This window comes from Callospermophilus lateralis, chromosome 4, assembly GCF_048772815.1.
Source record: "Callospermophilus lateralis isolate mCalLat2 chromosome 4, mCalLat2.hap1, whole genome shotgun sequence".
Taxonomy (NCBI): domain Eukaryota; kingdom Metazoa; phylum Chordata; class Mammalia; order Rodentia; family Sciuridae; genus Callospermophilus; species Callospermophilus lateralis.
In genome coordinates this window covers 110,671,863-110,699,151 of record NC_135308.1, presented here as the reverse complement: position 1 = coordinate 110,699,151, position 27,289 = coordinate 110,671,863, and the positions used below count along the sequence as shown (strand labels likewise).

Sequence of the window (27,289 nt, the reverse complement as noted above, 5' to 3'; positions counted from 1 at the left end):
TAGTGGAAGCATGTGCAAGGCTCTGGATTAAAGGCCCAGCAAGGCAGAAGTTTAAAAAAATAAAAAGGGAAGAAACAACAGATGAAGATATGGAGAGAGAACAGTATTATAAGTCTTTAGCTCCCTGCCAGGTGGCTTTGTCGTGGTCTGTGTGTATGTACACCAGGCTCACTGATACCACCTGGGATGTGTGCCCTCTGGTCTGAAAAGAACAGCAAGCCTCTTCCCTATGAGAGCACCCTCCACCTACCCCCTCCCATCCCCCAAAAAGGCTGATGGACTGATGGTCCAGTTCTTTATTTAGAAACCTGATTGTTGAAGAACACTGCGGGTGGGTCTGCACCCCACCCTCTTTGCTGGGACTGTGTCTGAGGTATGTGCAATGGTCTCCCATTTCCTCAGCAACAGAGGTGAAGGATCCTAGACTCAGAAGTGCAGATTGTAGAGGACAGTGGGAACAGGGAAAGGGAGAAGGAAATCCCAAGTCAATCCAAGAGATGGGGGGTAAAACAACTCCACACAGCAACAGGGTAGGGGTGGGCAGCCACTTTCTTGGAGCCTGCTAAACGCCCTGCTAGTCCAAAGATCTCACTGAATCTCTAGGTAGGAGGAAGAAAAAACCAACAAGTTGGGGGATAATAGCAAGGAAAGCTGAGGAGGAAAGAAAGAGCATATGGGGGAGCCTGGGAGAGCAAAATCCCAAGCCCGATGAGGTGTGAGGCAGCTGGGTAGCTCCAGCAGAACTCACCCCATGCCCTCCACACCCTAGAGCTGGGGGCTCAGATGCCTACAGCTCAGCTCCTCTTCACCATTTTGCCTTCAGGGCCCCAGGGGTGGGAGATGAGGAGGAGGCAGGGCCATTCAGGAAGACTCTGTACTCTTTGGAGGGTCTTGTTGTGGTAGTTTCAGAAGTCAAACTCATCCAGGTCCCCTGTGCCTTCTCCATCTTGAGAGCCCCACACTCGGCGATAGTTGCTCTCCAGTTCTTTTTGCCGCTGGCGCTCTTTGTGGGCTTCTTCAGCTCCCTGCACCTGGTGGGAGGATAGGGGTGAGCAGGAGATGCTGTCTGGGGGCCAAGGGAAGTGCTGGGTGCTTCAGGATCCAGGGAGGTCCTGAGACTGGCAGTGGTGAAGGCAGGAACTAGGAACATGGATTCCTAAGGGGCTCTTCCTGAATGGCAGGCAGCCCATACGCAGCCAGAACATTAGCTTTGCTTTATAGTCTTACAGACCACAGCTCAGCATGGGGCAAGGCTGGGGCATGCCATGGTGACTCTAAACCATACTCCCAGCAGCACAATGTGCAAGAAGAGGGAAGGCTGGAGTTGGGGACTTTGGGGTAGGATGCCTCACCAAAATATTGAAGAAAATCTCCTTGAGGTTTTTCGTGTCCTCATCAGTTAGCCAACGTGCATCCTCCTCAGTCCCTTCAGCCCCAGGACGGACAATTTTGATCTCAATTTTCCCTGTAGAGGAGCAGTATGGGTAATGAGGAGGGAAGGCTGGGAGCCTAAGGGCAGGTCCCCTGCCCCCAGGTTCCCAGCTGAAGTTTCCAGTCCACCTAGACCCAGCCCCTCCACTTCAGCGGCAAGCCCTTCCAACAGCTCTTAATCAGCCCGCCCTCCAGGGCCCACCTTCAGCTGTGAGTCCCTCCCTCTCCAGCAGTTCTTTCACCAGCCCCTCGATTTGTTTCAGTTGTGGGTTTTCCCGTTTCATCTCGAGGACAGTCAGATCCTGATTGGGGCCTCCGTGATGGAGCTTGGTGACCCGGACCCGGACTCTGTGCTCAGGATCCTCCTCTTAGAGGGGGAGACACACAGGGAGACACAAAGCAGAGCCGTGACTCCAGGGTTAGGAGCTAGGGTGGTCACCTCTTCCTAAGCGGTGAATTGGTTTTGGTGGCTATATATGTCAACATGTAAGTGAGCCAGGGCTCAAAAAAAGCCGTCCCCCACATCCCCACCCTGGCCATCACTATAGCATTCTTTCTTCCCATCCCAGCCAGTAATTCTGCTCATCATCTACAGGAAAATGTTTTCTGAAAGCAAATATCAGGCTGCCTGCACCAACAAAAAAGTTTTGTTTTAAGGAGCAGGCTGGAAAAATGTAGTTTGGCTCTCCACATTCTGGAACTTTAAAGACCTTTCAATGTTTACAGAAAGAATGAAGAAGGTCTGAAACTACAATGTTCCATTTGGAATGTCTGATCTCCACATCTATGGAATTCCCCTGTGGCATGAACACAAGGGGATACAAGAAAGAAAAACTTTAAAAAGTTTTGTACAGCCTGGTGGCTTATGTGCCACTGGGCTTGCCTATTCATACCCTGACAGCTGGGGACTCTCCCAGTGCAAAGTCCTAAAGTTGACAGACTTCACAGATTGTGGTTTTCAGCATTTATGCTCATGGCCAATCAGATTATATCTATGAGCCAGCCAGAGTGGTAGGCTCTGGATGCACAGAAGCAAACCAGAAATCAAGACAGACATACTTAAAGGCTGCTTTCTAAAAGCATGACTAGGCGGTTATGCAAAGGGAAGACAGTGGTAAGAAGTGTTCTAGAAATCGGGAAGAGAATGTGCACTCTCAGAAGGAAAGAACACGGTGCCCTCCAGGAACAGCACCAGCTGAGGGATAGAGACAGCAAACCCAGCTGCTCCTTCTTATCTGACAGCTCTCACCTGTAGGGTGGGGTGAGGGTGGAGGCTTTTTGGGGACAACTCTCTTTTTCTTGTACTTTTTCACCAGCTCTGGACTCTGTTTTTCCTCCAGCTTTTTGATGAGTTTGTTAAGTGTGGATGTCAGAGCCAGCATTGCCCGATCACGCTCCGACTCCTTCTTCAGCCCATCTGGGTCCAGCTCCTTTTCTGTCTGAAATGCCCAAGACAGGGCAGAGAGTCAAGGGCCTGGGGAGTTGAGGACAGTGGGCTTGCTTTCCTCTGCAGGATTCTAATAACTGGGTCTTATCCGTTTCTCTATTGTCTCTTCCCTATCACCCCCTTTTAATTAAGTAAACAACCATCATGTTGAAATGCCCTGTGCTGTGACCTGAGCTGTGCTCGGTGCTGTACCATCCTGCCCCATAGGAACTGGCAACTGTGGGAGCCTCAGGAATAAGAGCTGGACTTGCCTCCTGGATGATGTTCTCCAGCTCCCGTTCCATGCCAGCCTTCACCTCTGAACGGAACCGCTCTCGGTCTGATGGGAGCAATATCCCTTCCAGTTCCTTCTCAAATTCTCCCAGTAGTTGACGTTCATCCTCATCCTCATCCTCATCTTCATCATTGTCTTCTTCTTCTGCCTCACCCTGATGTTCTGTGTCACCCTTTCCCTTCACTACAGGTTCCTGTTGAGGGGCTTCCATAGCATCATCTCCAGGCTGCTCTTGGCCAGCATTTGGCTTTCCCTGGGTGGAAAGAAAGAAAAACAGTTTTGGTGTTCTAGTAGCAAATCATGGGGGATAGACAGGCAGTGGTGGGGTGTATGGGGGGGGACTCAGAGTCAAATATAGGAGTCAGCTCTGTCAATTCAGTTCAGATTACAGGAAAGGGGTGTCTTTAAATGCTCCCAACCAAAAGGTATGACCACCCCTCCCCCAAGCAGGTGCCATACCTTTTTTGTTCCACCTTTCAGCTCTTCTATCAATCGAATCAAGTCTGCAGGACTCCGAATAACTTTGACCTGTACGTTGTTCTGAAAATCTGAGATGAGAGAATAGGTATGGACTTGTGTTTTAAATTCTGATTCCTTAGGAGAGTCAATGAGAGACCAAAGAGAGGGGCATGGTATCTGTCTGAGAGCTACGTGACTGGTAATTGAGATGGGGCAAACACATCCTACAAGGAGTACTGTCCTAAGATGGGCTCTAACAGGGAGATGGATACTAACAAGGTGCTAAGTCTCCAGCTCTTCCACAAACTTCTGAGTCCCTTTCTTTGCAAACTCTGGCTTTTAGGACTACAGAAGAAATTCTGGAGCTAAAGGCTCTTCTTCTCTGGACCTTCTCTCTCCCCTTTCCACAAATATTAACCATTCATTATCTGTTCAGTTCTAGGCATTCTATTATGAATTAAAGATCCAGGTCAAAGTCAACGAGTGATGGAGCCTCTGAGCTTTGCTATCTCCCTCAAACAGTGTTGCTGTCCACAATGAGTACTAACTCAGGTACAAGTGAATTCCCTGGGGCTGGATGTAGCTCAGTGATAGAACATCTGTTTAGCATGCTTGAGGGCTTGGGTTTTAACCCCAACACCAAAAAAAAAAAAAAAAAAACTTTCCTGCTGGCCTGTCTAAGCTCCCTCCCAGGGGTTAGCTATACCTCTGCTCCCCCCGCCCCCAGTCCTGTTAATCCTACATTACACTCAAGCATAAGCTGTAACAGAGAAAGAGAGGGTTGACTCACCATCAGGAGGGCCTGGAGCTGGATCCACTGCAGCCTCAAGGTTCAGGTCTTGCTCCTAATTAGGAGAAAAGAGCTGATTCAATCACAAAAGCTTGTTTATGCCTAGCATGCTCTTCAGGATATGGTTCTGAGGCTATCCTTACATCCCTGAACATATGTAGGTCACCTCATAATGACCTCCCCATCCCAAAGCCCAGATCCAAGCTCATAAAAGAAGTACATGGGAAGATGGTTCTCACCTCTGCCTGTACCTCTTCTCCTCCTGGAGCCGGGTCCTCTGGTTCATGAAGCATCTTCCAAAAATCAGATTCCTTACTGTCATCCTTGGTTGGGCTTGCACCTGGGAAACAGAGAACAGAAGGGAATCTAGAAGGAGGAGAAAAAGGAAAGGAGAAAATAGGATGGGGTATGCTGCCTCCTCAATTGCCAAGAGGTGAGAACCCATGACAATCTTTCAGCCCAGCCTAATCAGTCAGTACAGACCAGTAAGATTAGAGGAAAGGAAGAAGTAGAGGTCAGTTTCATGGAACAAGTAAAATTAGGTCTTACTTGCTTTCTTTGGAGGCACTGTCTCAGACTTGGTCTCACTCCACATTTGGGGGTCCAGGTCTTGGAGCTCCTCTGTGATTTTGTCATCATACTGCTTTGACTCTACCAAGAAACAACATGCAACAGGATAGGGACACATTCTTATCTTCCACCTGAACCTCCCTACATCTCTCCTTCCTCTTCCAATCACTCACCAGCTTGCCTCTGAAGGTAGGCCATGTACTCCTCAGGCTGCAGGGAGGGGTGACAGAGAATGGCCTGCGGAGCAGCACTGGGTGGAGGACGGAGGAGCGGGTGGGGGCAGAGCCGAGGAGTCCGAATAGTCAGTACATAAGAGCAGGACAAGGGCTCATCCACACGATCAATGTAGTCCCCAGAGATACTTGCACCCTCATCACAAAGGAACTGCCAGCACAGAACGGAAAATATATTGTAATTACTGCCAATAAATGGCTTTAGTCCTTGGAGTAGCTATCTTTTATTATATGCTTATTATGTGTCAGGCACTGTGCATACACTGTGTTATATGACACTTTACATAGATTAGCTCATTTGATTGTCATAAAAACCCAACAAGGCCGGTATTAGTATCAACTTTGTGGCTTAAGAAACAGATTTGATGTGGGGAAGAAACTTGTTCAGCTTGACTGGCTCGTAAATGGTAAAATAGGAACCAAACTCAGGCAGCTTAATTGTAGGTAACCAGCCAATTTTTGTTTTTTTACTTATACTTTTTATTAATATAATACACACACACACATATATATATGTATATACACACACACACACACGTTTATTTAGAAATAAGTACAAGTTGTTTATGGTAAAGAACAACTTCAAACAGTTCTAAGGTCCTAATTATCATTCAGAAAAACAGTGAAGAATTTGGCTCAATGGCACATGCCAACAAACCCAGCAATTCAGGAGGCTAAGGCAGGAGAATTGCAAGTTCAAGGCCAGCCTCAGCAACTTATCAAGGTCCTAAGCAACTTAGGGAGACCCTGTCTCAAAATAAAAAAAATAAAAAGGGGCTAGAGATGTAGCTTATTGATAAAGTGCTGCTGGGTTAAATCCCCAGTAGTCCCCCCAAACCAAAAAAAAAGAGTGAAGATACTGATTAATGTTGGCCTTTAATAAATTAAGCACACATTATTGTAATTTGTGTTTACATGATGGGGGGGGCCTGGGGATTGAACCCAGGAGCTATCTATCACTGAGCCACATCCTCAGTACTATCTATCTGTTATCTATCCATCCATCTAGCCATACTAGGGATTGAACCCAGGGGTGCTTTAACACTAAGATACATCCCAGACTGGACACCCCCCACCCCCGGACATTTTTTCTTGAGACAGGGCCTTGCTGAGTTGCTGAGGCTGACCCAGACTTGCAATCCACCTGCCTCAGCCTTCTGAATCAATGGGATTATAGCTATGTGATACTGCCTGCCCTGCTCTTTCTTTTAATATTTATTTTAAAAATTACAATGGCCATGCCAGGGTGGATATGGTGGTACATGCCTATAATCCCAGTGGCTGGGGGACTGAGGCAGGGGAAAGGAAAGTTTGAGGCCAGCCTGGGCAGTTTAATGAGACACTATTTCAAAATGAAAATCAATCAATCAATCAATCAATGGCTAGAAATGTAGTTAGTGGTATATCACCCCTAGCTTCAATCCCTAGAACCAAAAAAGGTAAAAGAAAGAGAGGTCTTATGAGGTACTACTTCTGAAGCATTAGGGGCTGTGCAGTCTTGCTTTAACTTGATAACTGCTAAAAAATGTAAAAAAACAAAACATCCCAAGTCCTTGGAGATTTTCCTAAGGATATACAACAAATGATAAAATATTTAAAAAAATATACTGAATCTATAACAATAGAAGTTTGTGGCACTCGAGCCATGACCTACTCCTTCCCCATCCCACAGCTCAGTCTGACAAAAGCTCCACTACAGGTGAGTATGGTCAGAAAAATGAGGCTTCCACATTAGTCACAGATGTGGTATTTTACAATGAGGCATAGGCTGTCTATATTGCTCAAATCCTCCCCAGATTCAAGTCTTGGAGATTAAATCCCTGGCAAATTTGGACATGAGATCAACAGTTCTCTTCCTCCACTCAGCTCCACTCACAGGGCAGAGGCTTTATCTCAAGTACAAGAGGATAAGAATCTGAGGACCCTGATTACATTCACTTGAGCTCACTCATAGGGTGAAGGTTTCACAAAAGAAGATGCAAACTGAGAGATCAGAGGCTCTCATCCCTGCTCAGTTCCTTTCTAAAAAAGCAGGACGGTCACTCCTGCAAACTACTGACCCTGACACCAGCTCCACAGCAAGGTCTCAGATTTTGCCCAGGGAGAGAAGATCACAAGGACAGGGAGCTCCAAATCTGTCCAATGGACATGACTTTAAGTGAAACAGAATAGGAAAATTCAAGGTTGCCAAGATAATTCAATGGGATTAATTTTTCCAACAAATGATGCAGGAACAACTGCATACCTGCATGTAAAAAAAAGAAAGGTGAGCTTCTGCATAATACTACATGCAAAAATTAACTCAAATGGATGAAAGATGTAAAATTTAAAACTTTTACACGAAAAGATAAGTGTTAAGTCAGATGACACTAAAGTTGAATAGCTACAATGTCAAAAGCAAAAGAAACAAAATAAATAAGTAGATAAATTGGACTTCATCAAAATCTAAAGATTTTGTGGTACCGAGGGCACCATCAAGAATGTGAATTTAGGGCTGGGATTGCAGCTTATTGGTAGAATGCTTGCTTGAGGCACTGGGTTTGATCCTCAGCAGCACATAAAAATAAATAAATAAATAAAAATATTGTGTCCATTTACTATTAAAAAAAATTTTAAGTGTGAATTTATAATACACAGAATGGGAGAAAACATCTAAAAATCATGTATCTGATAAAGAACTTGTATCCAGAAGATATAAAAATGCTTATGCCTCAATAACAATGAGAAAAATACCCAAATTAAAAAACAGGAAAATGATCTGATTAGACCAAACAGTAACTCATTGAAAGCTGTTAAAATATATTAATATCACATAAGAGACTTTCAAAAATTACTAAATTAGGTCACTTTGTAATATTAAAAGGTTCAATTTTGGAAGAAGTTAATTTTAACATTGTAATTCTTTATCTTATTCTTGTCTGTCTCTCTCAATTTACAGCAGGAAATTTTGTCTGTTTTGTTTACTGAAATATTCCTATAGCAACGAGAACAATGCCTATCACAGAGAAGCACTGCATAATATTTGTTGAATAAATAGCCCAAAGATACAAAGAATAACAATTGACAGTATAAGAAGGAATAAATTGAACAACTAATAAGGAATAATACACAAATCCATAATTATATCAGGAGACCAATAAGGATACAAGAGATTTGAGCAATGTAATTAAAAATTATGATCTGTTAAAATGCATAGTCTACATAGTAGCCAACATTAGAGCACACATTCTTTTCAGGCACAAAAAAACAGTCACAGAAATTATTGTATATTGGACTGTTCTACAAACTCAACAAACTTAAAGGCCTCAAGTTAAATGGTACAACTTATCTGACCACAATTTAATTTAGCAAGAAATCAATAAAAGATAATTAGAATGAAACCAATTATTCAAAGAAGTAACTTACAAAAAACTCACAGTTCAAAGACAACAGTGATAGGGATATAGCTCAGGAGCAGAGTGCTTTTGTGCCTAGCATGTACCAGGTCCTGGGTGTGATCCCCAGCACCACAGAGGAAATAACAGAAGTAAAAATAATATATCAATATTTAGAATTGAAAATTATTGTTCATCAAAGCTATGGAATGAAAAGAGAAAGAAAAAGAAAGATATCTAAAATCTGATCAAGACCTACCAGATCTACCAATTTACAGGGAACAACAGGAAGACTAAAAAATACATTAAAGAAATTCTTGGGGCTGGGGTTGTGGCTCAGTGGTAGAGCGCCCGCTTAGCACGTGAGAGGCCCTGGGTTCAATCCTCAGCACCACATAAAAATAAAATAAATATATTGTGTCCAACTACAATTAAAAAATAAATATTAAAAAAAAAGAAATTCTGAGGATGCAACTAGCAAAACCAGACTATGGAAAACTGTTGTATTTCACCATGTAATAGTCACAGACTTTATTTTACAAAAAAAAAAAAAAAAAGGGGGGGGGGATTTTTACTAGTATGTGAAGCTTTTGTGAAAAACAAAACAAAAAACACCTTTTCTCCTCCTGAAAACTCTTTCTTCAGTTGTTTTCATGATGTTTAGTGAACATAATCACTTTCTGTTTGAAGTCCACAGAATAGTCTTTTATTTACCTACAATCAGAAAGAAATGCTTCATACATTAATGTATTGCTGGTAGACAGAATTATAGTTAGCCATCGTGGGAAGGTTTGAGTTTTACCATATCATGCAACTTAGGCATGGCAGCTTCGTCTGCCCACCTGCTCCCTTTGCACCTATCTCCACTTGAGCCCACAGCTCTTCATTAGGTTGGGTGACAATAGAGGTAGTATTCCAAGGCTCTAAACCACCCAAGTCAGCTTTTGGAAATACACTTAGATTGTGCATCTGCTAAGATTCTAGGTTCATGGCTCATAGTGTAGGAGAAGACAAGTGTATATCCATATGCCACTGGTGAATACAGTGCTGACTGTTTACCTTTTAAGCAGATGTCAAATAGAATCATATCATGCCAGATTATCCAAGTAAGGATTATAAAACATTTTTTGGACTGAAAAAACAGGATGTTACAATTATGCAGTGAAATATGGTACAGGAAAAAGTTTCTTCAACGAACTGTGAGGAAATAAAAAAAGATGAAGGGGCTATCAAGATATCAAAGACTTGGGGCTGGGGATGTGGCTCAAGCGGTAGCCCGCTCGCCTGGCATGCGTGAGGCCCGGGTTCGATCCTCAGCACCACAAACAAAAGATGTTGTATCCGCCGATAACTAAAAAATAAATATTAAAGTTCTCTCTCTCTCTCTCTCTCTCTCTCTCTCTCTCTCTCTCTCTCATCTCTCACTCTCTCTTTAAAAAAAAAAAAGATATTAAAGACTTAAGAGCCACAATCTTCCAATATATTAAATGAACCTTATTTGGGTCGTGAGTCAAAGAAGCCTACTTACCTACCTACCTATAGAAATATGATAATTAAACTTAAAAAATATCACATATTGGATGGTCATAAGAAATTATTATTTTTTAAAAATCTTTTCTCTGTATTTTATTAATTTTTAGTATGATATGGCATATACTTAAGTTTTTAAGAGTTCTTAACTTTTAGGGTTATAGAAATATTTATAACTGAGCTGGGCTTGATGGCACATGCCTGTAATTCCAGCAGCCTGGGAGGCTGGGGCAGGAGGATGCCCAAGTTCAAAGCCAGTTTCAGCAACTTAGCAAGGCCCTGAGCAACTTAGTGAGACCCTGTCTTAAAAGATAAAAAGGGGCCTAGCATGGTGATAGACACCTGCAATCCCAGTGGCTCAGGAGGCTGGGCAAGAGGATCTGGAGTTCAAAGCTAGCCTCAGCAACAGGAGGTGCTAAGCAACTCAGTGAGACCCTGTCTCTAAATAAAATACAAAATAGGGTTGGGGATTTGAGGATGTGGCTCAGTGTCCAAGTGCCCCTGAGTTCAATTCCTGTACCCCCCCCCCAAAAAAAAAAAGATAAAAGGGGCTGGGGATGTGGCTCAGTGGTTAAGAGTCCTTGGGCTCAATCCCTGGTACCCCCCAAAATGAAAAAGAAACATCATATTATTATATTCATAAATGAAATAATATGATGTCTGTGATCCACTTCTATATTTTCTGGAGTAGAGGTGGTAGTGGGGGGGAGGTAGGCAAGGGGGTAAATGAAATGGCTTGGCCATATTTGTTGAAGCTAGGTAATACGCAGCCTGTCACAGCACAATTATCTCTGACTATGTGTTTTTATATTTATTTTTTTGGGGGGGAGGGGTTTCACTATATTGCCCTGCTTATCCTCAAATTCCTGGGCTCAAGTGATCCTCCTTCCCTTCTGCCTCAGTCACCCAAGTAACTGACATTATAGGTATATAGCATCATGCCTAGTTTGATTTTTATAATTGTTCCTTTCTTTATTTTTTCTTCTTCTTCTTTTATACTAGGGATAGATCACAGGGCCATGCACATGCTAGGCAAGTGCTATCCCACGGAGCTACATGCCCAGCCCAGTAAGATTTTAAAAACTAAGCCTTAAATATACATAACCTACACCCAGAAATTATACTTAGGATATATTTACACATGCACAGGTATGTAATATAATAATTTTTTTTTGTACCAGGGATTGAACCCAGGGGCATTTGTATTTTATCTAGAGACAAGGTATCGCTGAGTTGCTTAGGGCTTCACTAAGTTGCTAAGGCTGGCTTTGAATACATTATCTTCCTGCCTCAGCTTCCCAAGCTGCTGGGATTACAGTCATGTACCACTGTGCCCAGCGTCTATAATAATCTTTTTAGTTGTAAATGGATGCAATACCTTTATTTTGTTTATTTTTGTTGTTGTTGTTTTGTTTATTTTATGTGGTGCTTAGGATGGAATCCAGTGCCTCACATGTGCAAGGCAAACACTCTTCCGCTGAGCCCCAGCCCCTATAATAGCAAGGCCCTAAGCAACTTTGAACTTGCAAGAAATTAATTTTTTAATAAATAAAAGAAAAAGTAGGTCCTAATCTCCACCAATGGGATTAGGCCCCAACTTCCTTAATAAGACTCCTATAGCGCAAGATTTAAAATCAAGAATCAATAAATGAGATGGATTCAAACTAAAAAGTTTCTTCTCAGCAAAAGAAACAATCTGTGAGGTGAACAGAGAGCATACATCTTGGGAGCAAATTTTTACCCCTCACACATCAGAGAGATCACTAATCTCTAGGGTATATAAAGAATTCAAAAAGCTAAACACCAAAAAACCAAATAACCCAATCAATAAATGAGCCAAGGACCTGAACAGACACTTCTCAGAAGATGATATTCAATCAATCAAGAAATATATGAAAAAATGTTCCTCATTGCTAGCAATTATAGAAATGCATCTCACTCCAGTCAGAATGGCAGCAATTATGAATACAAACAACAATAAGTGTTGGTGAGGATGTGGGGAAAAAGGTATGCTCATACACTGCTGGTGGGACTGCAAATTGGCACAGCCAATATGGAAAGCAGTATGGAGATTCCTTGGAAAACTAGGAATGGAACCATCATCTGACCCAGCTCTCTCTCTCTTTGGTCCATACCCAAAGGACTTAAAAACTGCATATTACAGGGACTCAGCCACATCAACATTTATAGCGGCACAATTCACAATAGTTAACTTGTGGAACCAACCTAGATGCCCTTCAGTAGATGAGTGGATAAAAAAAATATGGCATTTATACACAATGGAATATTACTCAGCAATAAAAGAATAAAATCATGCCATTTGCAGGCATATGGAGGGAGTTGGAGAATATAATGCTAAGCAAAATTAGCCAATCCCAAAAAACCAAATGCTGAATGTTTTCTCTATGGGAGAAACAGACAAACCCCAGATAGGGCAGAGGGGTGAGAGGGGAAAGGAGGGGGCATGGGGTTAGAAATGATAGTGGAATGTGATAGTCATCATTATCCAAAGTACATGTATGAAAATATGAATGGTGTGAATATACTTTGTATATAACCAGAGATATGAAAAATTGTGCTCTATATGTGTAGTATGAATTGTAATGCAAGTACTACTTATATCTCTGAGGCTGGCTTTAAACTTCTAAACCTCCTGCCTCAGCCATTGGGATTACAGGCATGTGCCACTGTGCCCAGGTAAACATTTATTTTATAAATAATCTTTATGATAACAAAATATTGGAGGAAAAGCTATTTAAATTAGTACAGTAATGGTGACAGGACAATGGAACATACATATAATGGAATATTATACAGCTATAAAAACAAATAAGAAAGCACTACTGCTATTGAAAGATCTCTAAGAATTATTGTCAAGGCAAATAGAAACAAGGAAGAGGTGTACTTATTATATTTTGTGTATAAAGAGAGAGAAAGGAAATCAGAATCTTTATTAATACTGCTTAGAAGTAAACAAAAAGAAGCTGGAAGAAGACATGAAAAACTAAGAACAGGGGTTCCCATGGGGCAAGGGCAAGTTGAGAAATGAGCAAGTGAGAAATAAGTCTGGGAAGGATACTTTTCACTGTATTTTTTTTTATACTTTCTGGGTTTTATATCATGGAAAAATAATATCTATTTAATAATTTGAAATAGCCATAAAAACTTGTCAGAGATATAAGTAGTACTTGCAGAAAAATTTATAAGAGAGCTATTAGAGAAAAAGAAAAGGTAAAAATGAATGAGATAGGCATTTCAAGAAGTTAAATAACAGCAAAAATAAAAAACTAAAAGGAAGGAAAGATTAAAGATTAGACTGGGGACTGAAGGCAGGAGGACTGCAAGTTGGAGGCCACCTCAACAACTCAGCGATACCCTCAGTAACTTAGTAAGAGACTCTTTTTCAAAATAAAAAATAAAAAATGCTGGGGATGTAGCTTAGTGGTAAAGTACCCCTTGGTTCACAAAGAAAGCGTAGGCCAAGATGACTTTACAGGTGAATTCACATATTTCAAGAATAAAAAGTTCCTATCTTACATAATCCTCAGAACATAGAAAAAATGAAAAGATTTTTGAATTTATTTTTTAAGGTTACCATGATCATTCTAACCAAACATTAGAAGAGTACTAAGAAGGAAAATTACAGGTCAATATCTCTCATTTACTTATATATAAAAGTCCTTTAATTAATTAATTTATTTATTTAGGTACTAGAGATTGAACCCAGGGGCACTTAACAACTGAACCACATCTGGAGCTCTTTTATTTTATTTTATTTAGTGACAGGGTCTCACTGAGTTACTTTGAACTCTCAATCCTTCTGCCTCAGCTTCCTGAGCTATTGGGATTACAGGTGTGCACCACCACACCGGGCATAAAAATCCTCTTAAAAAATTAGCAAATTGAAACAGGTGCAGTAATCCCAGAGACTTAGGAGGCTGAGGCAAGAGGATTGCAAGTTCAAAGCCAATCTCAGCAGTTTGGCAAGACCCTAAGAAACTTAGTGAGACCCTGTCTCAAAAGAAAAAATGTAAAGGGTTGGGGATGTGTTTCAGTGGTTAAGCACCCCTGATTCAATCCCCAGTACCAAAATTTTAAAAAACTTAGCAAATCGAATCCTGGAAGATATGAAAAGAATAATCAAGGATAATACATATGACTAGTTAGGTCCATCTCAAGAATGAAAAATTAGTTCAACATTAGAAAACCTATAAATCATTTAATTTCAAAATTAAAATAGGCTCAAAACATATGGAGGAAAAATTAATAAAACCACCAAATCCACCATTATAGGAGGAATTTTATCATACCCCTTTCAATAATGTTTGATCAATTCAACATAAGATTATAGAAAATTTGAACAATATGATCAGTATCATTGGTTTTGAGACAGGGTTTTGCCATATTTCCTAGCTAGTCTCAAACTTCTAGGCTCAAAAGATTCTCTTGCTTTAATCTCTTGGGACCACAGGTGCACTGCACCCAAGCACTGATTAGAAGCCTGAACTGAGTTATTAGAAAAAATACATGCTGGGGCTGGGGATATAGCTCAGTTGGTAGAGTGCTTGCCTTGCATGCACAAGCCCCTGGGTTCGATCCCCAGGAACAAAAAACAAAACAACAAAAAAAGAAAAAACATATGCTTTCAAGCACGAACATACCACTTTTAAAAATTCATCACAAAGAAAGTTTCAACAATCATCAAAATGGCACATTATAAAATCAACAACAATCTTATAAAAATAACAAAAGCAAAACATACTTGTTTAGAAATATAATAAGCATAATTTTAAATAAATTCTGAGCAAGGTCAAGATGAAAATGGAAGAACCACATGTCAAAATTTGAGAGAGGCAACCAAAATAGTACTTAGAGTGAAAAGAATAGCTATAAATGTATAATTAAGAAAGACTAAAACCAGAGAGGTAAGCATCCCACTCAAGAAGTTACAGGAATAGGGGCTGGGAGTATATAGCTCAGTGGTAGAATGCATGTTTAGCATTTGCAAGACACGCATGCACACTCGTACACACATACATAGACATACACACACAGTTACAAGAGTAGTTGTAAATCATAATACAGTCAAAAGATTGATCTTTATAATGCATAAAAAGTCCTTATAAATTGAGAAGAAAAAGCTCAATAAGCCAATAAGAAAACAAGCAAAGAACATGGATTATTGAAAGAAAGGAATAAAGGAGAGACAAACAGCTCTTAAATAAAATTACATCTTTTCATAAGAGAAATGCAAATTAAAAACACACTAAGAAATAATTGTCATATCCCTGATGATTGGCCAAAATCCAAAACTTTAAAAATACACCAGGTTGGCATGGCTATAAAGAAATTGGCATTCTCATACATTGCTAGAAGGAGAGTACTTTACCTAAGCAGGGTAATTTGGCAGTACATACCCAAATTACACAATTCTACTTCCAGGAATTTAATCTACATATATTCAGTAGGTACAAGATTATTCATTGCAACACTTTTGTGTTAATAAAGATTTAAAGCAGGGGGCCAGTGTTATGGTTCAGCAGCAACTGATTGAGCACCTGCCTAGTATGCGTGAGGCACTGGGTTCAAACCCACATAAAAGATAAATAAAATAAAGGTATTGGGTCCATATACAACTAAAATATATATATATATATACATATATATATATATACATATATATATATATATATATATATATATATGTATATATGTATTTTAAAGATTTAAAACAGGGCTAGGAGGACTGGGATAGTGGCTCAGCAGTAGAGTGCTCACCTAGCACATTTGAGGCACTGGGTTTGAGCTTCAGCAGCACATATTAATAAATAAAATTAAGTTATTGTGTCTACCTAACAGCTAAAAATAATTAAAAAAAACAGGGCTGGGTTTGTGGCTCAATGGTAGAGCACTTGCCTAGCACATATGAGGCACTGGGTTAGATCCTCAGCACCACATAAAAATAAAGAAATAAAATAAAGGTATTGTGTCCATCTACAACTGAAAGATATTTTTTAAAAAAATGTAAAATGAGCTATATGTCCATCAATAGGGAACTGAAGGTACAGATGTATAACAGAAGAGCAGCAACTGAATATAAGAACAAGGGAGGTTTTTATATATTAATCTAGACAGAGCTGAAAGAAATGCTTATAAGTATATCTTTAAAAATCTGAGAATAGAAAAAGAAACTAGCAGTGGGGGCTGGGGAAGTAGATCAGAGGAAGAGCATCAATTTAGCACGCATGAGGCACTGGGTTCAGTCCCCAGAAACACACACATACACACAGAAAACTACAATGGTTACCCTTTTAATGAAAATGAGAACAGGCTGATGAGAGCCAAGGGGTGTTGAGATTTTTCTCTGTATACTTTTAAAGCACTTTTACATTTGAGCTATTTTAAAAATTATAAAATTTTTAATTGTTGAAAAATACAAAAAGCTAAAATGAGAACAGAATACAGATAAAAAAGGAAAGGAATAATTAATATAAAATAGTGAAGATATTAATAAAATAATAAAGAAACAATAGAAAAGATAAACAAAATCAAGAACAGTTCTTGGACTAATTAAATAGATAAGTCTCTGGCAACAAAACTGACTATTCCAGGAGAAAAGGCAAAATCAACATTAGGAATAAAAAAGGGGAAACAACTATAAGAACAGATTATTAAAAAATAAAAATACTATAATTTTATGCTAATACATTTGAAAATTTAGGCAAATAATGGCTTTTGAAATTATAAAAACCTTCATGTGTAGCAAACCTAAAAAGCCTCAATCATTAAATACATAAGTAGTAAAAAATTATACCTCCAATATAACAGTTCTGTTGTATACTGTGGGGATAGAACAGCCTTACAGAGTTCTATCAGATCTTGAAAGAATATATTAATCTCTACCTTAGCAAACTATTCCAGAGAACTAAAAAGGAGGGAAGTTCCTCAAGGCAGTTTATGAACTCAATATAACCTGATACCAAAACAAATAAGGATAATATAAGAAGGAAAATTACAAATCCAAATTACTTATGAAAACATCCATAAAAGCCAATTACAGTATTAGGATACTGAATATAGTATCTGTTAAAAATATTTCATGACATCAAACTAAAAAGCTTCTGCATAACAAAGGACAGGGCTGGGGTTGGGACTCAGCAGTAGAGCGCTCACCTGGCACGTGCAAGGTGCTGGGTTTGATCCTCAGCACCACATAAAAATAAATAAATTTAAAGGTATTGTGTCCAATTACAACAACAACAAAAACTTAAAAAAAAAAAAAGCTTCTGTACAATAAAGGAAACAAGAAAAAAGAGACTCTACAGAATGGGAGAAAATATTCTAAAACTACATTTGACAAAGGGTTAATAACCAGAATATATAAGGAACTCAGATAATTCCACATTTTAAAAAAATCAAATAATATGATTAAAAATAGGCAATAGACCTAAATTGACTTCTCAAAGAAAGACACACATAGCCAACAAGTATATGAAAAGATGCTCAGCATGGGCTGGGGATGTGGCTCAAGCGGTAGCGCGCTTGCCTGGCATGCGTGCGGCCCAGGGTTCAATCCTCAGCACCATATACAAACAAAGATGTTGAGTCCGCCAATATTAATAAAATATAAATATTAAAATTAAAAAAAATATGCTCAGCATCACTAATTAATTGGGAAATGCAAATCACAATGAGATATCACCTCTCTCCAATTAAAAGTTATTATCAAGCCGGGTGCAGTGGCACATGCATATGTGAGCCTGGGTGACTTGGCAAGACCCAGTCTCAAAATAAAATTTAAAAAACAAAAACAAAAAACAGACAGGGGTCAGCCATGGTGGCACATGCCTTTAATCCCAGTGGCTCGGGAGGCTGAGACAGGAGGATCTGGAGTTCAAAACCAGCCTCAGCAACATCGAGATGCTAAGCAACTTAGTGAGACCCTGTTTCTAAATATTAAAAGTACAAAATAGGGATGGGGATGTGGCTCAGTAGTCAAGTGCTATCCTAGGTTAGTTCAATCCTAGGTTACCCACCACCACCAAAAAAAGAAAAAAAACTGTGATATTACTAGAATCATGAAAGGCCCTTATGAAGACTGCTATTTCAACAAATACTATGCACTACTTCTACTAAGGAGGCATGGGGACCATGAAACTTCACCATGCCTAACGGAGTTGGAGGATTTACCCAATCACACAGAAAATTAACCTGGGAGGTCCATGAGGGCATAAGAACTAAAAATGAAAAGCAACCAGACAGAAATGCCCTCAGCGTTCTGCCATCAAACCTCCAGAGTCACCAGCAAAAACACATCCTTTCATTTTAGGTACAACCCCAGAGCCCTCCTCCTGAGGCCAATTAATCTTCCTGTGTTCTGTTTCTTGGTTCTGTCCATATTCTCTTCTCATTCTTTCTCCTGTACATCAATCTCTCCTGTCTACTGCAATTAGTGCTTACCTTTCCCCCATTCTTCACATCCAAACTTCTTCAAAGATTCCCACTTCACTTTCCTCAACATTTACCTTCATTCCATTGAAACTGTTCTGGCAAAGATCACGGAGACTTTTGCCATTGAGTCCAACCAACGGGCTGGTCAGGGGTGATGCGATATAGAGGATTCATACTTTTCATCAGGTTCCTTTTCCCAACTAACTGAATTTTTTATTTCCATGTAAATATTTTGCTTTTAAAATAATCTTTGTCATCACCTCCATATTAATATGCCCCTCTGTGATATGTACTTAATCTGTGATATTACTTATTCTGCTTGTTGTATTTTTTACTTAACATTTATCTCCTGAGGGCAGGACCAGATCTCTTGGTCATCCTTTTATCTCCAGAAATACAATCATAAGCAATTTTCTTTTCTTTTTTTGGTGGGTGGGGGTGGGGTGGGGATAGGGTGCCAGGGATTGAACCCAGGGAACTCAACTACTGAGCCATATACCTAGTCCCCCTTTTTTAATATTTACTTTTTAGTTTTCAGTGGACTATTTTATTTTTATGTGGTGCTGAGGATGGAACCCAGCACCCTGCGTATGCCAGGCGAGCACGTTACCACTTAAGCCACATCCCCAGCCCCCATACCTACCCCTTTTTATTTTTCATTTTGAGACAGGATCTCACTAAATCTTTTAGGGCCTAAGTTGTTGAGACTGACTTTGAACTTGTGATTCTTCTGCCTCGGTCAGCCTTCTGAGTCACGGGGATTACAGGTGAGCACCACCATGCCCAACTCTTAAGCAGTTTTCAATCCTCCTCTTCCTTGAAAGTTCAGAGCAGTCAACACCATGGATCTGTCTTGAGACTCTTTCTGGGTTCCATGTCACTGTAGTCTTCTGTGACCTCTTCTTGGTGAAGCTCTTTTCTGCCAATGTTTTCTATGATGGCTTCCTCAAGTTCTGTCCCCCTTTCCTCACCATATACTGTTTATTTGAAGGATTTCATGGATGCCTATGTCCTCCATCACTACTGAGATGATGATGACCCCCCGTCTCTGGCCTTTCTCCTGAGTTCCAGATCCTGTAGATCCATAGTATCCTCAGAAATCCCTACTTGGATGACTGATGGCCTCTAGAAGTATTATATTCAAAACCAAAGTCATCTTGCTCTTTTACAAACATTCCTTTTCCCACTATACTTATCTCAGTAAGAAGAACCACCATCTGTCCAGGAATCATTCTTGACTCCTCCTTCTTATGCTATTGATCCCCCCCCTCCCGGAAATATCTTTCTCAATAAATCACTTCTTCATCCCCAAGCCACCTTTATTTCTCACCTGGATTTCTACAGTGTCTATAACTAACCTCTCAATCATTTGCTAATACTCCATCTAGAGTGAGCCTTCAAAACCAAAACTGAATGTCACTGTTAGGTTTTCAATACTTCATGGCTCTCCATTATCTTGTGGTTATCCAAATTCCAGTTACTAGAGCCCTCATGATCTGTGATCTGTCCCCTAATAACTGCCCATCCTCATTTTCCACATCTTCTTCCCATGATTATCCCTACTGTAGACTTTTGGGACATGCCACTGGCTCCTGTTCCCTAGGCCTTTTGTACTTATTGTACCTTTCACCTGGCACTCTTCTTACCCTCTCCTGCCCCACCACATCTGCTGGGCTAGCTTCTCAACCTTCAATCATCAGTTCAAAAGTCACTTTCCCACAAGGACTTCCCTTTATCCTATACTCAGTTCCCCTATTATGTGCTCCCTTGCTGTGCATTTCACCAGTCACAATGTTTATCCCACTTAGTTGTGATGGAAGCCGTGGGTATCAATGAAATACTTCTAAGAAACAGTATATGGTAAGGAAAGGGAAACAGAACTTTGAGGAAGCCATCATAGAAAGCATAGGCAGAAGGGGGCTTCACCAAAAGAGGATACTACAGTGATATGGGACCCAAAAAGGACTTACCTCAAGGACAGACAGGACCATGATGTTGATCTATCTCCTAAAGGCAGGATGAAGGCTCTCAGTGCACTGGGTATGTGTTCAATAGATAAGAGGAAGATATGGTCTTTGACCTCAGTTACCAGCCTACCAAAAGCACGAACACTGAAAGAACTCATTAGAATACAATGAAGTTAAATGCTATCATAGTCATGTACGTATATAGATGCTGGAGGGTATACAGATGTGAATGTCTGTATGTGAAAGACCAAGGAACTCAGCTTTCAAGAAAGGTGACATTTGAACTGGCTTATAATTCATTCCATTCATTCAATGGAAAAGTAGATACTACTTGGTGTCAAGCACCACTGCAGGCACTGAGGATACAGCAGAAAATAAGACTGTCCCTTCCTTCTTGGATCTTATTTTAATAGGGTTATGCAGAAACAGATATTAAACAATTTCAGATAATGATACATGCCTTGAAACACTATCATTGTAAAACACTGTAGCTGTTTACCAGGATGGGAGTGGAAATGTGTGTGTATCAGATCTCCCTATATAGGTGTCATTTAATTATATCCTGAATGAGGGGATAGAGCCAGCCTTTGGAATACTTGTGGGATGAATGTTCTAGGCAGAGGGAACAATGAGATACATTGGTTCAAAGGACAGAAATAAGGCCAGTGTGGCAGAAACACAATGAGTATTTTTATCTCCAGCCTATATCTTGTCCCTGAATTCCTGAGTCACAGAGCTAACTGCCAAATGAAAATCACTACTGGGATGTCTAACAGGCATCTCGACCTTCATATGTCCAAAATTAACCTAATTTCTTCCCTTCGCCCTGCTCCTTCACACTTCAATAAGAATAATTCTATCATTTCAGTTGCTCAAGTTAAAAACCTGGGAATCATCCTTACCTCTTCCCCAAAGTCAACCCATTAACAAATTTTATTGGCTCTACCTTCAAAATATATCTAGAATCTGTTTCCCACCACTTCCACTGCTACTACCCTAGTCAGTGCTAAAGCTTTGGACAGTATTCTTTGTAAAAAGTGGAATCACTGAAGGTTTCTAACACTGAGAAGAAACAAGTGCTTCTAGTGATATGTTAGAGTTAGCTCAATTATCTCACAAGAGCCAAGTGGTAAATTTTTGCAAATGTTGCAAGATGGATTATATCACATTGATAGGAGGGAATATTTATACCACAGATATTGATTGGCAAAAGCTGCAAATCAGAGCTTCTCGCCAATTTGGGGATATGCGTATTCAACACTTACCAGCACCCTATTGCCTGTGCAAATCTTTATTACAGAAAAATAACTGATTGGTGCCATGTGGTTCTCTACAGGTGTGTATGTTTTTGACTGTATTAGAATCATCTGAACTTTTTCTACCATATAGCCGCTTGACTGCCTACCTCCCTGTCTCCACTCAGTTAAGGACTACCAGATTAGAACTGCTTGTTAAGAGGTTACTGATAGTGATGCAGATGAGAAATGAAAACACCAATCATAAGGAGAATTTTAGAAATACCTAGTTAAAATCATGAATGGGCTTTGTCATTCACTCTGAGAGAACTAGATTCCTTTCTTTCATCTTGGTTCTTAGTTAGTAATTACAGACACCAGCACACAATTGCCGGTGAAAATCAAAGGACTCTGATTCTTTTGTTAGCCATCTGTCTTCCTCTCTAGATGGTGCATTACTGAAGGTCACTAAATCTTCACATCTGAGACCAATGTCTCAACATCCAACTATACAACCTTTGTAAAGAGATGTTAAATGAAGAATGCAGAACAATGAAGCCAAGTGAATTGGCACATGTCTGTAATCCCAGCGATTCGTAGGCTAGGAAGGAAGATTGCAAGTTCAAGTAGGCTTCAGTTCAACTAGCCTCAGCAACTTAGCAACATCCTGTCTCAAAAATTAAAAACAAAAAGGACTACGGATGTAGCTCAGTGGTAAAGTGCCCCTGGGTTCAATCCCTGATACCAAAAAAAAAAAAAAGAAAGAAAAGGCAGGACAATGAAAGAGGAAGAGTAAAGAACTGATACCCAGGTTTACAGCTTATTTGACAAAGAGGAGGAATGTGGCTGAGGGTACACTAACAGGAGGGGAGGATCTGGAAAATGTTGACTTGAAATACCTCTGAATAGTCAGACAATGACATCTAGCTAGCAGGGAAATGAGTCTTAAACTTTGGGTTCAGGCTCTAGGACAGACCTTCTCAACTAAACATGCAATACCACCTCCCTCCCTTAGAATGTGGATTGTCAATGAGGTAGTATCAACTTCCCTTCCTCAAGACTCACCCGAACCTCAGCCTCCCGGGGCCTTCCATTGAGGTCACACTTGGATCCATTACCATAGGTCTGGCTGTGGTAGCGTTTCAGTCGATGCTGCTTAGAGGCCTGGAGAAGACATCAGGTGGTGGGGGGAACATAAGAAAGACAGCAAGGTGGAAAAAGGCACTGTGCCCCCACAGGGACTTTGAGAATCCAAGCCCTAGGGGACTTTGTCTTGATGGCCACCAAGCCCCAAGAAACACATCAGCTAATCCTCCCCTTGTCCCAAATGTCAGTCTGCAGTCAGACCCATCTCTCTCCCAACCCCACACTTCTGCCACCTTGGCTGTCTCATCATCCCAGTCGAAGGCCGATTGGTAGTAGCCGAGATAGAGGACATCACCTTTGATCTCTGAATCTGCAAGAAAAACCACAATGAAGTATGTCATTCTCTCTCTCTCTTTTTATTTTTTTTAATAATTTTTTTAATATTTATTTTTTAGTTTTTGGCGGATACAGCATCTTTGTTTGTATGTGGTGCTGAGGATCGAACCAGGCCGTACACATGCCAGGCGAGCGCGCTACCACTTGAGCCACATCTCCAGCCCTCTCTCTCTCTTTTTAAATACTAGGGATCAAACCCAGGGCCTCATGCAAGCCAGGCAAGTGCTCCACCACTGATCCACTGAGCCACATCCCCAGCCCCATGTCATTCTCTCTTAAGAGGACAGAAAAACCAAAACCAGGCTCAAAATAACATGCTGAGTGCTCAACAGGGTAGGAAACAGTGTTGAGCATCCAGGTGAACATAGGCCTCGATTGTACAAGTTTTTCAGAGCATAGAAATTGTTCAATATCCGCATATGTTTAAGGATCTTATCCTTAGTAAATCTTGATAAAAATGAATGGAAAAAAAAAGACTAGAAGAGGAGACTGGGGAGGTAGGTCACCTTCTATGTTAGGGTGCTGAGAACTTAGGGAAAATGCAGGAGTGATTTACCTTCCATGTGATACTGCTGGATGTGGCGTCCATAACAGAATTCATACGTCCACCAGTCCTTGGTCTGACAATTAAAAAATGAAAAATCAGGGGGACAGAGTGCGGATCCCTTTTCTTAGAACCAGAATCTTCTGGCTCATCTACTTCTCTCCCTCTACTTCCATACTAATTTTTCAAGATTCTCAGTGAGCAGGGACAGCTGTTTTCTTTCTACAATTGGAGATATACCTCTAAAATCCGGCTGTTTTCCACCTGTAATCTTTCCATTTCTCCTGTTTTAATTTTTTTAAAATACTTCCTCTTCCTCATAAAGAAAATAAGTCATGGTATCCTAGAAGCATTCAGACTAGGGAAACAGAGAAGGCCCTACAATCAAGTATTACTTGAACTTCTATCACATTTCTTGCACTATTTTAGCCACTAGGGATACAGCTTTGACAAGATAAATTCCCTGACCTCATTAGTGCTAGTTTTCAGACCAACAATAAACAAATTGATGCATCTAATAAAATGACTTTGGATCACGAAGAATGATATGATGGAAATAAAGTAGGATACTGGGGCACAGGGTGATAGGACAGGTGGTAACTTATGTGGGCTTCTCTAATGAAGGGCCTGCCCGTTCTACCCACACTGACCTTCTTTAGGCACCTCAATCTTGATTTAACCTAGTTTGAGATATTTTATCCTCTCTTCTATATTTAGCAAAGTGTTATAGAGTCTTTGCTTCTTTCTTGTCTGGATTATTATGTGTAGTCCAACAAAAGCCTCAACTCCTACAGGTCCTCTAGATCCTGCTCCACTGTTCTCAGATGGACTGTTAGTTCCCAAGCCCTCGTTCCATTCATCCCAATTTCTTTCACCTTCAGCAGGCAGGGAGCATCTCTCATTGGGCTCAACAACTCAGGGATCCCAGGCCCTTGGTAGGCAGGTGCCTCCTCCTCCCTTTCACGCTGGAAGTGAATAGCTCCAGCTGGCAGGCGACACTCGTAACGCTGTTTGTACTTAGAAGAAACAATCACCACGTCCGAAGCCTGGGTCAGGGAAAGAAGGGAGGGTCGGGGACATGGAAGCAAAGAGAGGCTGGTATCAGAGAGAACAACAAGATCCCTCTTCAGACCCTGGGGAAGAGCCCAGTCGAAGACAAATCCTCCAGCTGTACTGGGTATGTGTGTGTTGGGGGCGGGTGGAAGGATACGCCCACTTATCCACTGGGGCGGAGTCTCAGTGTTTTCTTGAGGAACTGGAACCTGAGGCCGACAGTAGGAAGCCCCACCCCTCCCATGCTGCGTCTCTGGGGGAAAAGCGTCTGCCTGAGATCCCCAGGTGTCACCGTAAAAGCCTACCTACGCTTCCGGACTCCCTTAGTCTCCTACCCCAGATTCCGCAGCTGCCCTTTCTCCTGTACCTTTCCTCCTCTTCCTCTTCTCCCCAGGACCCTAGTCCCTTCTACGCCTCCTCACCTGCCCTCCCAAGACAGGCAACGGCAGGATCTGTATTCCATATCGCATTTCACTCAGTTCTTCCAGGTTCAGGCTCCCAACACCGCCTGTCAGGCTTGCAGGTAATAGGAAACCCAGAAACAGCAGCCCCAACAGACTGGACAGCAGCGTTTCCGCCGCCATCTTTCGTTCCCTTTCTTATCCCGACACTCCTTCCGCCCTAAACCTGGCAGCAACCTCACCGCGCCCATTAGCGCCATAAGCTCTCATTGGCTGTGTTTTCTGTCCCTCTTACGTATCCTATTCCCATTTGTAAACGTGGCCTCAAACCCTTCGGAGAGGTGGATCCGGACGATAAGCAAAATCAGTTGCTGCGCGTGATTGGTCAGAGAGATCAACCAATCATCAGCGAGGTTAAACCCCCACCCTCTCTATCAGTTTCAGAGAGGCGTGGCCTATGCTCTGGGTTCTTTTAAGCAATTTTTCTCTGGCCTAGCCCAGCTGTCATGCGCATTTTTCTTAGTTTTTCAGACCTTTCTTGCAATGTATCCCGCCCCCGCCGGGCGGAGTATTGAGGCGGATGGGTGGGTGTGTGGAGCACCCCTGGAAATTATTTAATATTTTTGCAAGACAGTTACCATACAAAACCATACCTTTTGTCATATATCCGTATTACTTATTCTAGGGCAATCAGATAATTGTGTCAGTACCTTTCTACACGATCCTGCAGTTGTCCTCCAATAAAATTATCCTAAAGAAATAATGGGTCTTCCATTATTTGTGAGGATTAGGGCTTTATGTGGGTGAATGCACCTAATATTATCCAGCCCACAAGGTATAAACCCCCAAGAATAAGGAGAGAAAGGAGACAACAGCAACAACATTTTGGAAACTGTAAAGCAAACAGGAATAGTGACTGGTTTAGCAAACCTGAGAAAATGGATTCCTAAAAAAAGATTAACAAGAGCATGAATATAGCTTTGGAAAACCTTCTCTAGGGAATCTCACCAGCCCAGGAGAAAAATCCCAGAGATACTCTCATGAGGATTTTCTTAATGAAATAGACAATGAATCCTACTATTAAGCCCTTGACTTTTATACCGCAGCCCTCACACACTTTCCAAACAGCTTTTTAATGTCCTTAATCAACCATAAGCAGACAGCCAAGCATCACTAGATATTTAAGAAAAGTCTTTAATATACAAGAAAGAAACCCAGAAAACAAGAAAGAAAAAAGCAAATTAGAGGAAACAGATATTGCAAAGGAGAAAAAAAGACTAGAAATAAAAAGAAAAGTTCAAATATGTCATCAATGTATTCAGAAAAAATAATACAGTGAATTTATAAAGTAACAATGAAAAGCTATTTTTAAAGTAACTCCTATTCAGATAGGCAAAAAGAACTCTTGAATATCAAAACCACAATAAGAGAAAAATTCAAGAGAAAGAATATAGAGAATAAAATTTGTTCTACTTTAAGATAAAATTGATAAAAATTAGAGGATCAGTTCAGAAAGTTAAACATATAAATAACAAGAATTCCAGAAAGAAAACAGAGAATTGAAAGGAAGAAATAAGTAATTTATAAGTAGATTGCTAGCCTTCCATGGTGACTCATGCCTGAAATCCCAGCCACTCTGTAGACTGAGGCAGGAGCATATCAAGTTTGAGGCCAGCCCTGTATCTTAGCGAGATCCTATCTCAAAATAAAAAATATATATATAAGGTCTGGGAATGTAAGTCAGTGGTAAAGTGCTTTTGAGTTCAATTCCCAGTATCTAAAAAATAAAATAAAAAAATAAATGTCTTTCCCTGAAGAAATGAGTCTCCAAAGGCAAACTAGGTATCCAGCATATCAAATCAATCCCATTCCAAGTCACATCATTATAGAATTTCAGAACACAAGAAGATAGAAAAAAATTTTTAAAAGCTTACAGAGGAAAAGATCAAGTTGCAGAAACAGATCAAAAGTCAGAATAGCAGTAAGCATACCAACTCATCAATACCGGGATCTAGAAGATGATAGAAATTGCCTTCAAATTTTTGAGG

General features: G+C 40.6%; 1 protein-coding gene across 2 annotated transcripts; it reads right to left on the bottom strand.

The window, feature by feature from the left end:
- Positions 1–281: 281 nt before the first annotated feature.
- Os9 (OS9 endoplasmic reticulum lectin) lies at positions 282–25,448 on the bottom strand. Of its 2 annotated transcripts, XM_076854787.1 has the most exons (15): positions 25,263–25,448; positions 24,663–24,833; positions 23,800–23,863; positions 23,141–23,217; positions 22,827–22,925; positions 5,145–5,355; positions 4,951–5,052; positions 4,641–4,741; positions 4,402–4,456; positions 3,612–3,700; positions 3,130–3,405; positions 2,681–2,870; positions 1,634–1,798; positions 1,353–1,465; positions 282–1,031 (listed from the first exon to the last, which is right to left on the bottom strand). In XM_076854787.1, the coding sequence occupies exons 1-15, from the start codon at positions 25,422–25,424 to the stop codon at positions 906–908; spliced, it is 2,001 nt and encodes a 666-aa protein (XP_076710902.1). In that variant the 5' UTR covers positions 25,425–25,448; the 3' UTR covers positions 282–905. The 2 variants fall into 2 exon arrangements, with proteins under 2 accessions (XP_076710902.1, XP_076710904.1); XM_076854789.1 differs by lacking the exon at positions 1,634–1,798.
- Positions 25,449–27,289: the final 1,841 nt, after the last annotated feature.